The sequence below is a fragment of the Barbatula barbatula genome (assembly GCF_947034865.1).
Source record: "Barbatula barbatula genome assembly, chromosome: 20".
Classification (NCBI taxonomy): Eukaryota; Metazoa; Chordata; class Actinopteri; order Cypriniformes; family Nemacheilidae; genus Barbatula; species Barbatula barbatula.
In genome coordinates, this window is record NC_136783.1 from 743936 (window position 1) to 761021 (window position 17086).

At 42.3% G+C, this 17086-nt stretch overlaps 2 protein-coding genes across 4 annotated transcripts in view; both read left to right on the forward strand.

Moving 5' to 3' along the window:
* The window catches only part of avil (advillin), a 33427-nt gene extending 24916 nt beyond the window's left edge, over positions 1-8511 (forward strand). The window contains exons 14-20 of the mRNA XM_079483834.1: positions 940-1119; positions 6134-6282; positions 6398-6542; positions 6657-6845; positions 6953-7021; positions 7115-7222; positions 7447-8511. Coding sequence (XP_079339960.1) covers positions 940-1119; positions 6134-6282; positions 6398-6542; positions 6657-6845; positions 6953-7021; positions 7115-7222; positions 7447-7560 — 954 coding nt within the window. The 3' untranslated portion in view covers positions 7561-8511. The remainder of the gene's footprint in view (positions 1-939; positions 1120-6133; positions 6283-6397; positions 6543-6656; positions 6846-6952; positions 7022-7114; positions 7223-7446) is intronic.
* A 6938-nt stretch (positions 8512-15449) lies between these two features.
* The window catches only part of tegt (testis enhanced gene transcript (BAX inhibitor 1)), an 11350-nt gene continuing 9713 nt past the window's right edge, over positions 15450-17086 (forward strand). The window contains exon 1 of one of the 3 annotated variants that reach the window (XM_079483187.1): positions 15450-16618. The gene's annotated coding sequence lies outside the window, so the exon portion shown is untranslated. The remainder of the gene's footprint in view (positions 16619-17086) is intronic. The other 2 variants (XM_079483188.1, XM_079483189.1) reach the window with 2 other exon arrangements.

Sequence of the window (17086 nt, forward strand, 5' to 3'; positions counted from 1 at the left end):
CAACTTTTCAAGTTCAATGTGTTTAATTTCATTAATCTACCGTCAATCCCTCAGCTCACCATCAGTGTCGCCAAACTGCTTAGTCTTCAAAATGTGCGTACGCATGGGTCACAGTTTGCGTGGATGTGCGTATATTTTCACGTCAAGTTTTTCTTTATAAATCCCACCTGTTGCGCAGGAACTGGCGTACGCATGTTTTCAGCCCCGTTTTGTGCGTACGCAAGCTTTATAAATGAGGCCCCAGGTGTGTTTGATTAGGGTGAAGATAACTGGTGTGTTGGACATTTGGCACTGCAAGAACCCACAGGCGTAGGCTTTGACATCAAAGTACTGCGAGAGCGATTTTAAACCACTTTGATGTCATGCGTTCAGTCAGGAACATTTTCCAATGACCGAATACATGACATAAAACGTGTGATCAACAGAGAATTGATAATTCATGGTGTAACCTTTTCCGGTAAAGTAAACAGTTCCATTTTGTTTCAGCTCTAAAAGAACAGTAACAGTGATAAAAGATGGAATACATTAAGTGTACATGACAACTTTTTTGTATCAACGTTTTTTCAGGGTTTATTTTTAACTCAAGTGTGACTGTGGCATAAGCTAAAAGGACTAGACAACCTAGTCAAATCAATGAAAGATACTTACAATTTATAGACTTAAAACCACAAAATCAAACCAGGATGAAGTTGACTGTCAAGAGAAATTAAGCACCAATACTGAACCGTTCTTATAGATATTTGTGTGTTGCGATTTCTTATCTGAAAGTGTCCATCGGTGTATAGACAATCCAGTTAAGTGATAGTCCAGAGCCTTAAAGTTTATATTAGACTTCTTATATGAATATTATGCGATTGATCACAGTCTTACAGAACATCTAGGTTTTGTAAAATGCTTGTTTGTTTTCCAAATACATGAGTTTCTTTATTTCCATTCTAGGGGGGGACTTCAAGAAAGGGGGTCTCTGAGCCGGAACCCCCTATTCGTCTTTTCCAGATCTGTGGCACTCACCCAACCAATTCAAAAGCAATAGAAGTCCCAGCTCTGTCTGCCTCTCTCAACTCTAATGATGTATTTCTTTTAAAAAGCCAGTACGGAGTCTTCCTGTGGTATGGCAAAGTAAGCAGACAACTAGTCTTTTTCTTATGGACATGATGGTTGGGAAGTACTACTTTTAATGTATCTAATTGCAACGTTTTTTATCAAAGACAGTTTAAAACCTGCATTTGATATCACCCTGGTTTCCAATGTCATAAAACTGTCGCCTGTCAATTATCCATAGATATGCAAGGATGGCGCATGAACTCGGTTCTGAAACGATAATTTCACTGCTGTTTCAGCTCTACTTCTGCAACCTATTGCTCACACATGCATTTGTTAATGCTCTAACCTATTAGGGTGACAAAAAATATGTGTTGCTAACATTCAGATCAAGTGTGCATTGAGAAACCTTCAAGCTATTTTAGTAATTTTAAGTTACTTGAAAAAACTTTGATGCTCAAAGACGTGTTTTAAGGGATACAATTATCAACTGCCGTGGTACTTTCATCATTAAGGAAAGTTTAACATGAAGTTTATGTAACAAAGTTTGCATAATCAAAATGATCATGTAATCCAACTAATCAGTGAAATCAGACAGTTAATCGGTGGTTAGCACTGTTGTCTCACAGGAAGGTTGTCTCCGGTTTGAGCCCAGGCTGGGATAGGAAGCCTTTCTGTGTGGAGTTTGCATGGGTCAGCATGGGTTTACTCCGGTTTTCAACCACAGCTCAAAGACATGCAAGTTAGGTTAATTGCAGTATTTAAACTGTCCATCCCCCAACTTCTGTGTAGACTGACTTGTGAATAGATGAACCGGTTCTCACCACTCATTTGCCTGCTTTGGAACTTCCTCCCCGAGGGCCCCCTTGGTATTGATACCCTGGCGCAAAGCTGGCCGCGGTACAAGCAGAAATATGCCTTTCCCCAGTCAGCCTATTCACACAGATTCTGTACAAGGTCAGGGAAGAGGAGCATCAAGTCTTGCACCCTATTGGGGCAAACAGACTTGGTTCTCAGAGCCGGTGCTTCTGACAACGATTCCACCCTAACTGATTCCCCTGATAAAGAACCTTCTATCTTGTTCTGGTGTTGTTCAGGAAGACCCGCAGAAATGTGTTGAGAAGTGCTGTTCTTCCTCCAAGAGAGACTTGAGAACAATCTCTCCCCTTCAACACTAAGTTTATGTAGCTGCTATTGCTGCTCATCTTGAGGCTAAGTCTCTAGGACAGCACGACCTGGGGTCTCATTTATAACATTTTGTGTAGATCGTCCTTAAAGTGTGCGCATGCACAAAAGGAAAAACCTGCTCATAATTTTCTTTCCCAGTCAGGGAAAGATTGTGCATACGTATATATCTCCTCCCCATCTCCTATATATCCTAGGATGGCCAAAGGTCCGGATTTTGGCTGGACAGTCCGAATTTTAAGCCCCCTGTCCGGCGTCCGGCGCAGCCTCAAGTCGGACACTCATTTGTCCTCCTTTTCTGAGTTGCGCTGAATCTGCCTTAAAAAAAGCGCTCTAAAACCTTTATTGGGACGCAGCAGCATAGCGTCTGACTCCGTAAGATCTCCGGTCAAACAAATGATTGGCTGAAAGAGGTGTCTGATAAATATCTGATATATAATTGGTTAAAAACGTAAACAAGCCTCCACGACGTGGAGGTGGAGTCCACATAGTGGTTACGTCACATCATAACGTTAACATGCCGAAATGTCAGACATCATTTAATCCGGAATGAACAAAAGACCACGAATTCATATCAAAAAGCAGTAGAGATGCTTTCCATGGATTTTGCACACTATGTCGCTGTGAAGTAGACGTTCCCTTTCTGTCGGTCTCACGACGTTGTGTCGCCCTTGAGAACCAATCATCTCTGGTGGTTAGAGCGTTGGGCTTGTGATCAGAAGGTCGCCGGTTCTAATCTCAGTGCCAGCAGGTCATGACTGAAGGGCCCTTGAGCAAGGCACCTTACCCCTGATTGCTCTGCAGTAATGTGCCACTGTATAAAAACTACTTGTAAGTCGCTTTGGATAAAAGCGTCTGCCAAATGAATAAATGTAAATGAAATTTGTCGAATGAAATTTGCATGCCGGGCTCCGCCCCCGGATATCCAGGTATAAAAGGGGAGCCGGCGTGCTCATTCATTCACCTTTTGTTCTTCGGAGCCTTCGCTCGAATGACTGAAAGAGCTGAATTCTTGACGTGGTGCAGCGGATTGTCCCTTCCAAGCGATCATCCAAAACTGACCCAGCTCTCTGTTCCTAGCTCTATCTGTCAGTGGATCACCAGCTTTCTGACAGATCGGCAACAGTTAGTAAAACTGGGGAAATTCATGTCAAACAGCTGCTCCACCAACACGGGTGCCCCTCAGGGATGTGTTCTCTCCCCACTGCTCTTCTCACTGTACACCAACGACTGCACCTCTAAAGACCCTTCTGTCAAGCTCCTGAAGTTTGCAGACGACACTACAGTCATCGGCCTCATCCAGGACGGTGACGAGTCTGCTTACAGACAAGAGGTTGAGCAGCTGGCTGTCTGGTGCAGTCTTAACAACCTGGAGCTGAACACGCTCAAAACAGTGGAGATGATCCTGGACTTCAGAAGAAACCCCCCTGCACTCCTCCCACTCACCATCATGAACAGCACTGTGGCTGCAGTGGACTCATTCAGATTCCTGGGAACCACCATCTCTCAGGACCTGAAGTGGGACAATCACATTGATTCAATTGTGAAAAAGGCCCAACAAAGGTTGTACTTCCTTCGCCAGCTGAGGAAGTTTAACCTGCCACAGGAGCTGCTGAAACAGTTCTACTCATCCGTCATTGAGTCTGTACTGTGCACTTCAATAACTGTCTGGTTTGGTTCAGCTACAAAATCAGACATCAGAAGACTACAGAGAACGGTTCGGACTGCTGAAAGGATTATTGGTACTCCCCTGCCCACCCTTCAAGAACTGTATACATCCAGAGTGAGGAAAAGGGCTAGGAAAATCACTCTAGATCCCTTACATCCAAGTTACCCCATCTTTGAACTTTTGCCATCTGGCCGGCGCTTCAGAGCCGCAAATACCAGGACAGTCAGGCACAAGAACAGTTTCTTCCCCCAGGCAATCTACCTCATGAACAGTTAAATGTTCCCCACTTATGCAATAAAAATGTGCAATATCCTTATATTTATTGTTAACCCCTCCATCCTAGTACATCTCTGCATCTACTTAATCCTATCCCATTATAATTTCTAGCACAATTGTTTATACACTTATTTATTTGCCTATTTCTTGTCTGTGTGTTGTTGTCTCTGTGTACTGGAAGGTTATGTCACAAAAACAAATTCCTTGTATGTGCAAGCATACTTGGCAATAAAGCTCTTTCTGATTCTGATTCTGATCATCCCCCCGGCGTGTCAGCAGTTCCAGAGGTGTTTTCTGAAAGAGATAAATTTCCTAAAAGAGCAAATTTCTCAGCGTGGCATGTCCCGCTGCTCTCGTGGTTGCGGTTCCCTCATTGAGGAGGGGGACGGACACGATGCTTGCGTCAGGTGTTTGGGGGTCCAACACGCTGAGGCAGCCTTCGTGGCTATACAGACGTTGCGGTCACGGGCCGGCCACCACCTCGTCTGCTTCCCGCTCTGCGACCGCGGTGGCCGCGGCCCCGCCCGTCAGCGGCGGTGAGCAGCTTGGGTGGCATGGTGATTTCCGTGAGCGTAAATCCGTCAGCCGATGGCTCGCGGACCGTTCACGCCCCGTCACGCTCGTCTGACCGTTCCCAGGGAGACGGTACCACACCGTCTTACTCCTCCGTCACGCAATCGGGCTCGATGCGTGACGACGATGAGATGTCCCTCGCAGCATCGGAGGGCGACCTCCTGGCATCCGACCCTGACGATTCCTTACACATAGGTCTACATCAAGATATGTCGTAGGTCAAATTCTTGCCTCACTAAATGTCGCAAAGTGTCCTCCTTTTTGGTGTTATGGAAATTGCCACCCTAATATATCCATATATGGAGCTTGCAATGCCTAGTTTAATTATGCATAACGTAATCTGCATAACATTACCATATGCATAATTCCATTCACGTGACTGTACGAGACGTGTGGAAGATATGAGCCAATGGACCACTCCACCACCGGATTGTGCAGTGTCCACAATGATATCAAACATCATTGATCATTGTTCTCGCTATAAATGTTTTTATTTACAGTATATTAAATATTTTTTAATACAAATATGTTCCATAAAATCCTCATCATCAGCAAAGAATCTTGGTGTTTTATTCGATAGTACTCTGTCATTTGAGAAACAAGTAGCCCATCCATCCATCCATTTTCTACCGCTTATCCGTGGCCGGGTCGCGGGGGCAGCAGTCTAAGCAGAGATGCCCAGACATCCCTCACCCTAGACACTTCCTCCAGCTCTTCCGGGGGGACACCGAGGCGTTCCCAGGCCAGCCGGGAGACATAGTCCCACCTAGGTCTTCCCCGAGGTCTCCTCCCGGTCGGACGGGCCCAGAACACCTTCCGGGGAAGGCGTCCAGTAGGCATCCGTAACAGATGTCCAAGCCACCTCAGCTGACCCCTCTCGATGTGGAGTAGCAGCGGATCGCCCAGCCACCCTGCGGAGGAAGCTCATTTCAGCCGCCTGTATACGGGATCTTGTCCTTTCGGTCATGACCCAAAGCTCATGACCATAGGTGAGAGTAGGAACGTAGATTGACCGGTAAATTGACCACGACGGACCGGTACATATATAAAAATTATTACAGGACCGGTGACAAAGGGCAGCCCTACCGGAGTCCGACATGCACTGGGAACCAGTCCGACTTACTGCCGGCAATGCGAACCAAGATCATGCTTCGGCCGTACAGGGACCTGACAGCCCTTAGTAAAGGACCACAGACCCCATACTCCCGAAGCACCCTCCACACCCAAACAAGTAGCCAACACCTGTAAAATTGCGTTTTTCCATCCTAAAAATATATATAAACTATGTCATTTGCTGTCACCATCAGCAAATGCCACCCCTGGTCAGACAAAAAAGGGTTAATTGTTCACACTGTGCAGGTGTAATCCATTCTTTTCACAACCTGGCAGGGCTCTAGTGGAGATGAAAGGGCTATGGCAAAAGAAGTGAGCGGCTTCATTGGTCAAGGTGCAACTGAAGAAATCATGGCTGAAGGACAGGAGCCAAATGAGTTCTGGGAACTCTTGGGTGGAAAGACGCCTTATGCAAGTGACAGAAGGTATACCGTTTAAAGAAGACCGATCTTCTAGCTATTTACAGTCTGAAAAGTACAGAGACAAAACCTTTGTTGACATTTTTGACAGCATTCATAGCTGTGTACTCTCTTCTTAAAGATTACAACAGACTGCTCCAGATCATCAACCCCGTCTTTTTGAATGCTCCAATAAGACCGGTCGGTTTATTGCCACTGAGGTAACCCAGTTCACACAGGATGATCTGAGAGAAGATGATGTCATGCTTTTGGACATATGGGATCAGGTAGATCAAAAATCATGTGACATCAGTCTGACTTGTATTTGATAAAATGTAGTAATTTTATCATTTGTTTGTTCTGTATTGTTGTCATTTCTTGTGATCTTTTGCCTCCTCCAGGTATTCCTTTGGATAGGAAATGAAGCCAATGATGTGGAGCGTAAGGAATCTTTGACCTCTTGCCAAGAATACCTGCGGACCCATCCTGGAGTGCGAGACACTGACACGCCGATAATGCTTGTGAAGCAGGGCTTTGAACCCCCGACCTTTACTGGCTGGTTTACAGCCTGGGACCCGACAAAATGGAGCGTAAGCTTGATTTGAATTTTAAAAGCAGGAAGTCTTTCTCTCCTTATGTGAACACGCTCGCACACTAGCTTCACTTCAACTTGCACACTCTTTTCTTCTCACGCCAGGGTGGCAAAACCTATGAGCAACTAAAGGAAGAGTTGGGAGAGGTCACATTACCAACTCAAGTTGAATCCGTATGTTTGTATATTCTTGTATACGACAAATATAAAATGCTTGTATTAATATAACTGTTCTTCTCAATTACGACTTGTAATATCTCACAACAGACATCCAGTGAGGCAGAGCATGAGGCTGTTTTCGAATATCCACCAGAAATGCTGATAAACAAACAGGCTGGGGAACTTCCTGAGAACGTGGACCCAACCAACAAAGAGGTGTGTACAGCTTTAGCTGATTCGCAGATTCTCCAGGACACTGATGTAGACAAACTCAAATATCTTCAGTCCATCGTCTATTTTTCCACATTTTCGTCCCATTTCCTGTCAATTTTAAGCATACATTTTCATAAATTGTTAAATACAAAACATTTCGTTTTTTTGCCATGTTGATGTTTACCTTAAGCAACGTAACGTTTTCTGCTCCCTTTTCTGTTATTCAGAGATTTCTCTCTGATGCTGATTTCCATGCCATCCTTGGAATGTCCAGAGACGAATTTAACACTTTGCCTCTGTGGAAAAAGAACAACATTAAGAAGGGAAAAGGGCTGTTTTAAAGTATATATGGAATACACAATGTTGTAATGTAACGTCTCTGCAGCACATAAAAAGATGCAGTGTATTTAAAATAAAAAGAGCGTCTAGGAAACCATGTTTAGACTTTAATGCTTAGATAAGCAAATTAATAGTACAAATAGTTTTGGAATAAATCAAATTTATAGTAATATGATTTTTTACTGTTTTTATCTTTGTTTACTGAATGTTTGATGATACCGGTGATGAATACAGTAACTTATGTTGTTCATCCACCTGGACAATTTTATTGTTTTCTTCTGTATGTGTAGATTAATGTATTTCTTCACCAGTAAAGGTTCAAATGTTTAGGGTAAGTGTATTTGATATTTGTGGACATTTATAGCGACTCTCAAGCTTAATTCGAGAAATAATTAAAAGAAATAAATAAAATCCAATAAACATATGCACTATTTTTATAAAGTAAGACATCTAGTGGCTTTGTGTAAGGATTAAAAGTCATCATAAAATCACAAATGTTAATGTATAAATGCTTTATCTGTGCTGGTCATTGTTTTTTTTTGTGTTTATTCACATAATCATATGTCTTCATAATCTTTCATCAACATGATAAACTCCCCCTCCAAAGCAACATCTCTTCTCTGCATTACATATTTTTTGGCCTGATGGCAGGACTATACTGACCAGGGCCGGCCCAGTCTCTGTTGGTGCCCTAGGCAAGGTTTTAGTTTACGCCCCCTATACAAAAATAAATGAATGCAAATATCTGAAAATTGACTTTTTTAAAAGCAAAATTAATTTTTGTCTTTTATTTTCACATAACATGAATTGTGATTAATAGGAATAAATGGGAAGTAAATATATAACAACTATAAATATTAAATGTTATAATAAATGTTTTTAATGACCATGTTTCTTATTGTTCGAAAATAATGCTGAAAATGAAATAAAACAGATCGTCCCTGTTTTCTCTATAATACTGTATTTGAATATTAGAGCTCATAAAACAAATATGTCATTATTATTATTTAGATAAAGGTTAATAAGCAAATGCTGTAGGGACACAAATAATAGTTTATTGTATTGGTTTGGATTTTCTTAAATAAATGGCATGGGCTACTCACAGTGCCAGTAAACACACTTAGCAGTTCATTTAGTTGAAAGCAGTCAAAAACAGCACACAGCGTGGAACTTGAAAGCGATGATGAGTCCAGCATGGTAAGCACACATCAAGGCCACAGACACTAACATGAGTTGAAGGAACATCTTTTGAAGTCGTTGAGTGAAGTTTACCTACAGAGATCACACTAGCTAGTTTCCGTTACATGTGGATAATTAACGTATTAAGATGATTAATTATAATCACGTCATAATGCAAGAAGCTGTTCACATGTCGCTCAGGTCATTTTCCGCCCTTGGTTGCCTATGCCAGCGGTGTCCAACCTTTTTTAAACCATGGACCAGTTTTGTTTTTAAATTATTTACACGGACGTAGAACATAGAAAGTCTCATCATTGCTTAAAAACGCGCCCTCTGTTTAAATTTTAATTGTCACTCTTAAAGGGCCAAGGCATAATAAAAATATTCAGTGACGTAACAGGGAATTTCAGCACATTCTTTCACGGCCTGCTACTGGGTCGCGACCATAGAGTTGTGGACCTCTGGCCTATGCGATCTGCCATTGTCGCCTATGCTTTGTCGGGTAGGCCCTGATACTGACTGTCTAATGGCCAGGCTTTCCACTACTAACAATCCAATCAATTCCCAAAGCATGAAATCATGCCCTGCCCTATATTTTACTCCTTGAAAGAGCTATTACACTCAAACATGCAAATTATCACAAATTATATTAGCATTAAGGGAATAGCTTTGAAATGGCTTAGATCTTATTTATCCGACCGTTTTCAATATTTAGCAATAAACAATGAGATGTCACGCCAATAGCAAGTCCAGTACGGTTTACCACAGGGCTCCGTCTTAGGGCCTATGCTCTTCGCATTATACCTGCTGCCAATAGGAGATATAATAATGCAACAGTTAGCTTTCACACATTATGCTGATGTTAAACAACTTTATATTTCCTCGAAGCCTCATGAAACACAGCAATTCCATCGAATAGTGGAATGCATAGTCGATATAAAAAAGTGGATGAGTAACAATTTCTTATTACTGAACTAAGACAAAACTGAAGTGTTACTTATTGGACCGAAAACCGGCATAGGTAACAAACAAGAATACTGCTTAACTATTGATGGATGTTCCATAAAATCCTCATCTTCAGCAAAGAATCTTGGTGTTTTATTTGATCATTTGAGAACCAGGTCGCCAACACCTGTAAAATTGTGTTTTTCCATCTTAAAAATATATCTAAACTACATCATATGCTGTCACCATCAGATGCAGAGAAGCTAATTCATGCCTTTATGACATCAAGACTAGATTACTGTAATGCACTATTAGGTGGTTGCCCTGCAGGCCTATTACAAAAACTCCAACTGGTCCAAAATGCAGCAGCTCGAGTTCTTTCACGTACAAAAAAGTATGAGCATATTAGCCCGGTTCTGTCAGCATTGCACTGGTTACCTATAAAGCATTGCATTAACTTTAAAATCCTGCTTATTGCCTATAATGCCCTACATCAGGGTGTTACGTAGAAATAAGCGGATGCAAATTGCAAGAAAATAGTCTCTTTATTGAGATGACAGTGACAGTGATGACCTTGATGGGTATCCAGTGAAGAGGTGTCCTGATGGATTGAGGAAGCTCCCGGAGTGAGGCGTGGTAACTGGAAGAAGTTCCCGGAGTGAGGAGTGGTAACTGGTGCGGGATCCAAAAGAGACTGGAACGGGTATAACACGACCCGAAGAACTAGACTTTACACCAGGAGATCAGGAAACAACACGGGATAACTCCAACAACGATCTGACAAACATGAGACGAAAGATAGGGCAATAAATAGGAAAAAGCCCATTCTCTAGCAGCCTCTCAAGCTCTCGCCTGACATGCTGAACGTGTTTCTGGAGAGAAGATGAAAGGATCAATATGTCATCCAGGTAGACATATAAGAACTAATCTACCATATCGCTCAACACGTCATTAACGAGTGCCTGAAAAACCGCCGGGGAGTTGGACAGCCCGAAAGGCATCAACGAAATGACCCCTGGGGGTGTTAAATGTGGTTTTCCATTCATCCCCCTTCCGAATGCGAACCAAATGATAAGCATTACGTAAATCCAATTTTGTGAAAACAGATGCTCCTTGCAACCTCTCGAAAGCTGAAGACATCAACGGTAAAGGATAGGTATTCTATACCATGATGTTGTTCAGTCCTCGATAATAAATACAAGGTCGCAAGGAACCATCCTTCTTCCCCACAAAAAAGAACCACGCCCCCGCTGGAGAAGAGGAAGGTCAGATGAACCCCGAATTTATAGTCTGTCTGATATTTGACCTGTGTTTTTACTTGTGTAACCTTATATGTTTTGCCTACAAAAGTAAATTCCATGGCAACTTCCACTTTAAGTCGACATTTAGAAATATGCATGTTTAAAGCCACAAAATGTTATACTGTATAACCTTTCTATTTTTTAAACTTGGCACAGTGATATGGAACTGTAATGCGATCGCCAGACCTGAAAAACCTTCATAGGTGTACATTTACTGAAAGTTAATGCATACCCATTAAATGTTTGTCAACCAATCAGATTGAGGCATTTAACAGCCCCGCGGTATACGAAATGATAAAAATGAAATACACCTGTGGCGAGCAGGATGGGACGAGAGCTGTGAGTGATAACGAGTGTCGGCTGCCTCGCATCTCTCACGGAGGAGCTCAGGAAGCATAAGAGAGGAGCGACAGGAGTTTATGACGAGAGAGGACCGGGCCCGGACATATGTTAAGTTTGTGTTTATGTTCTTGTGGCCGGCAGTCTACTGTGAGGTGGCTGCCGGCAATTTAAGTTTGTTTGATTGTCTGTTTATTTAATTTAAGTTCCTCCTTTTTTCTCTTTTATGGATCTTTGTAACAACACCATTTGAAGGAAATGATAAATACACCTTTTAAAAGAAATGTTGAAAAATGAATACACATAAAAATTTACGTTTTACACAGACGACGGTTCTGTTTCACAGAGACAGTGGCATTCCTGAGAGAGGCTCTGACAGTTATATTTTAACTTGTTTACTTCCAGCTTAGCGACAGCGTAGGACATTTGAATATGCTATGTGTTGTTTTATGTCCAGCACCGTGACATTGCACGGACTATGACCGGGTCATTTGAAGCGATGCGGGTGCTTTTACACAGGGCCGTGCACAGACATTTTGAGGGGCAGTTGCCTTAACCAAAAAAAGGGGCACTAAGTGGGTACTTATCCAGTTATTAAAAAATATACAATTAAAAAAGAATTCAGCACACGCTCAAATACATTTTAGACTTTATTGTATATGTTTTGATAGAACATCACAATAACACATTGCTGATTAACAAACTATTTTACATTTTGGTTTGGTTTCCTTTTACAGCAAAACCTTTCTATTTGGTACCATTTGCTGAAAGATCTTAATGACCTCATCTTTTATGATTGGGATGTCTTTTTCAATGGCCAGAAGCAGAAGATCAGAGAGTCGTTCTTGTCCACACACATTACGAAGTTTAGTTTTCACCAGCTTCAACTTCGAGAATGAGCGTTCAACAGTGGCTGTTGAGACAGGGTGTTGCAAAGATTTTCAGCATCTTAAAAAGTGTTGGAAACACAACATGAGCATCAAACTCCTTAAATGTTTCCAAAATGGCATGGGCACTTTTTTGTGAGCATGTGAATGAAGAGTGGAGAACTCTAAGCTCAGTTCGTAGCTGTTCCTCCTCCTCTTGAAAGCCGTAAAACTCACATAGAGTATGGGCAGCATTAAGGGCTTCAGCATCTGCAGTGTCTTTCCACTTTGATGGCTCAATCAAACAATGCAGTGACATCACAATTTTGTCAGTGTTCCCCTTTCCTTGAAATCGCCTGTGGAGTTCCTGAATCAGGGAATCCAAAAAAGTGAAGTACATCCTTCCTCTGTAGTACTCCTCTAAAGTTTGTGGCTGGTGGTCCTCTGTTGCTGATGTGGAGCAGTACTTAAACTTTGTTGGTACTTTTCGCCGCCTTGCTTGTCCTGGAATCTCTTCAGGCACATTGATCCCTCTTGTCTCTGCTTGAATGGTAGCATAGTGAAATATTTCTTTGAATTTCTCTTCAGTCCTCAGTGTGTTCATTCTGCTAATGACACCGTTTACAACAGTGTATGCTGCTGCCAAGTCCAAGTCTTGCAGCTGAAGAGCATTTGAAGCAACTGCTGTTTCCATGAATATTGGAGTTGTTATCTCCAAGCAAAGAATAAATTCAAAGTTAATGCTGTGCAACAGCATGTGTGCATCCCCTGCAGCTAGATCAGGTGGCTCAGACTTGGTCAGATCTTCGAGGAATTGCACAACTGCAGGGAGGCATTTTCTGAGAGTCCTGAGTGCTGTTTCCCTGCAGGTCCATCGGGTGTCTGAGAGCTTCTGTAGCTCAAGGGCACGCTGGCCAGGATTCATGGCTTGCTGTGTTTGAACAAAAGCTGCATGTCGTTTTGTGGAGTTGGCAATGAAGGTGTAAAGTTTTTCAACTACTGTAAAAAAACTAACAAAGTGAATGCTTGACTTTGCACTCTCCACTAATACAAGATTCAAACAATGAGCATGGCAATGAACATATAATGCCTTTTCATTTTGCTTTTGAATTCTGGACTGTAGTCCTTTGTAAGGTCCACTCATGTTGGCTGCTCCATCATAACCCTGACCATGGATGTCCTCAACTTTCAGTTGGTTCTCCTTCAGCAAGTTCATTACTAGGTTTTCAAGCTGTTCTCCTGTTGTTGACTGAACATCACAGAGCTGAATGAAGCGCTCCTTTATGGTCATGTCATGTACATAACGCACCACAAAGCACACCTGTTCTATGTGTGATACATCAGTTGTCTCATCAAGTAAAATTGAAAATATTGACGCTTCCCTTACTTCCTTCAGTATTTCCTGTTTTACATAAATAGCTATTGCTCTAATTAGGTCATTTTGTATTCGGTTTGAGAGGAGAGACACCTGAGGTTTTTGACATGATGCTTGTTTTTCTTTGATGTTGTCAAGATGAAGCTTAAGGACACTGTCGTAATGGCTAACCAACTCTACAAGCTCTAAGAAATTTCCTTTGTTTGAACTTGCAAGGCTTTCATTGTCACCTCTGAATGCCATGCCTTGTTTAGCTAAGTACAATATAATATCAATCAGTCGGTAGATAATCTCCCTGTTGTTTTGCCTTTCTCTTTCTTTGGCTGCTTGCATCTCAAAGTCAGCCTTTTCCAATGCTGTATCCAATGCTTTTCTTTTAAAGGCATTCCACCGAATCATGCCTAGCATGTGTGACTCTGTCTTGCTATGCTCCTTTATTTTTCCTTTAGCTTGCTTCCACAGACTTAACCCCACTGACTTCCAACCTGTCCTGCTCTTATACTTTTCATCATTCATGAAAAGCCTGCAGCTGAAACAGTACATTGCATCATTCTCAGGAGAATACTCCAACCAGGGGTGTTCTTCATACCACTGTCCCTGAAAAGAACGTCCTTGTTCATTTTTTGGGAACTGCATAATTGGACGACAGGGTCCTACCGAATTTGAAAATTTTCTGAAGGCCACATTGTACATTATATTGTATTTCTTTACATGCGCAGGATCTGATGGATTTTTTAACTGAAGCAAAAACTCAAAGTCTTCTGGCTTTTTCTCCCTTGTGTACATGGCTGTGGCTGCCTCACTCTCCATTTCTTCCTGTTCTGCGTCTGTCTCTTCCCTCTCTGTCTCATTGCATTGCCTTTCTTTCTCATTCTGAACTTTCTCTGTCTCTGGCTCAGTTCCAAGACCTTCACTTTTACTCTGTTGAGTTGATTCTGAGGCAGTTTCATCTTAATATAGAGAATGAATAACAATCATATTTTAAATACAATTGTTAGGCTTAGTGCTAATTCAATTTATGTTCTTGTAATATAACTACTCTTCCATTCAAATAATTAAATGTCTATCTTTCTTGTTAACAAATTCTAGCATATTCAGAATCCTTTACTGTCAGCCAGTTTAACAACACTTACCTGTAAGTGGCTGATTTGGCTGATGCGCAATGGGCTCTCCCTCACTCTCTGAGCCTACCTCTGCCTCATCTTCAATGGAGTAATAAGTAATAGACATTTAATTTCATATTAGCATAGCATTAATCTATATAGCCTACTTTGCTAATATACAACTCATTTAGAGCCTATGATGTGTTAGTCAGAACTAAGACAAGTGATTACAATGGGTAAACTGACAAACTGTGTCTGCTAACTGTTCTAACTTCTATTTGATTTACCTGCTGGCTTGCTGGAGCTTTGAATCCATGTTTGCAGTGTTGAACTGCCTTTAGCAGCCTCCCTTCGCTCTTTCTCTCTCTGTATCTGTCGTCTTTTTTGTGAAGGCATTGTTGTACATTGTTTTTTTTGGGGGGGGGGTTGTCTACAAAGTGTGCCAACAACAGGACATTTAGTTCTTTAGAACTTTAATTCTAAGAACGTGGATATGTTGTACAAGTTGTTAGCACTAGTACAATACCAAGAGCAAAACATTACCGACATACAAAAAATGTATAATACCTAATGACAAATTTTGCAGATTCAACCACTGTCTCTTGCATAACCGACCTGTTAATGCGCCAGCTTTCGTTAACTGTCGTGTTCACTCTCAGTTTCAAGAGACAGAGAGCGCGCGCCGCAGACACTGTGAGTGATGCTGCGGAGCGAGCGGGAAAACGTGGAGCGGAATAGTGGAATCAGTGGAATACTTTGAGCGGAGCGGTGGGGGATGGGAACGGGCACCTCAGTCGATGAGGGCAGAGGGGCAGTGGCTCTAGCCACCGGGCCACCCCCCTGTGCACGGCCCTGCTTTTACGTCCTGTATGTGACCTGCTATGAGCGGAATGTCTCAACACGTGAAGCATAGCTTACTACAGCTCTCTCTGTCTTGTTTCTCACCTGTCTCTAGTGAAATCTATGGTTAATGACAAACGCTGGACCGTGCCTCTCGTTATATCTTTCACTAAACAGAAAACAACTTATACTACCAAATTCAAGTAACATTGTTAACATCTTTTGAAAGACAAAATTCATAATTTTCTGTTGTGGTTAAAAGTTATCTCATACAATTTTGACATGCGGATGTGCCCCGCACGGAATGTGCGGTTAATTAGAAAGCTATCCCTCCATGAAAATGTCAAGGCCATGTGGCATCTAGATAGGTATGTTTGTATGCGTGCACCTTTGTTGACCAAGGTTATTTCCAGAGTTCAGGTTTCAGAAAAATCACGGCATGTTGGGTGATTCCTTGAAACACATAGAGCAGATTGTGGTTAAACAGTACAAAATGACGCAGCCCGGTCTCGTCAGGCTCACCTCCTTTGTGGACTTCGCCAAGGGGACTCCGATGTCATGGGGTTCGCCAGCAAGTTCCAGGATGCTGCAGAGGAGATGGTCCTGGGGAGTGGAGCTAACGGTCTCACATTTTTCACAGCCAATGTTTTGTTATTGTTTTGTTTTTTCTCCCTTAAAACTTCTGGAATGTGATGGCGAAAGGACTAACGGCAGGAGAACCTCCAGAGAAAACAATCGCAGGTCTCCCGGAATTTGGGACCCAAATGTTAACATGTAACTTATAGCAAAGGGTTTCAGCTGTTTTTACACATACAATGAATTTGCAGTGTAAAGAACATCTGAACACCCCCCTTGCTTCCATCAATTCCCCTCTGCTCCCCATCCCCCCCGTAGTTCTCCGAACGCCCACTGGAGGGCGGTACCGTTGAGAAAGGCCTAAAGCAAGTGTTGATTTTGGACACAGCTTCCTGTGTATTACGTCATTACGTCGGCGACGCGCCTGACGCCATCGCAACTGATACTAATCTTGGACGTGACAGGGAAGTGTTGAGTTTTACTTCAGGCCTTTGGCAAGAAAACAGACGTGAAGATCGACATTTTCACACCGTATGGTAACAGTTTTCTTTATTCCCGTAGAGCTTTACGAAATGACATGTTTAGTAAATAACTGTGATGGGTTAGGCCTAAGCCGACAGAACAGACGAGCACGTAACCCGTAAACAAACACGCAACGAAAACATCATTTTGTAGCCTACAGTTGTCATAGAGTCATACCGTATGCGCTTAACTCATGCGTGTAACGTTAACTTAACAACCGATGTTTTGTCAAACACACACATTACATGTAAACATATTGTGCGTATGTGCGTGTGTGTGGGGGGGGGAGGGGCGTTATAGTTAAACTGCACTGTAGCTCGAGACGGAATAAGTGAAGAAGTTCGTTCTTAACTTCCCTCTTGTAAATAAATACTCCGACATGAGTCCGCTTAGTTATTTCATGCAAAGTTATTCCGATGGTTTTCACTCTCTGTCTCTCTCTCTCTGTCTCTCTCTCTCTGTCTCTCTCTGTCTCTCTCTCT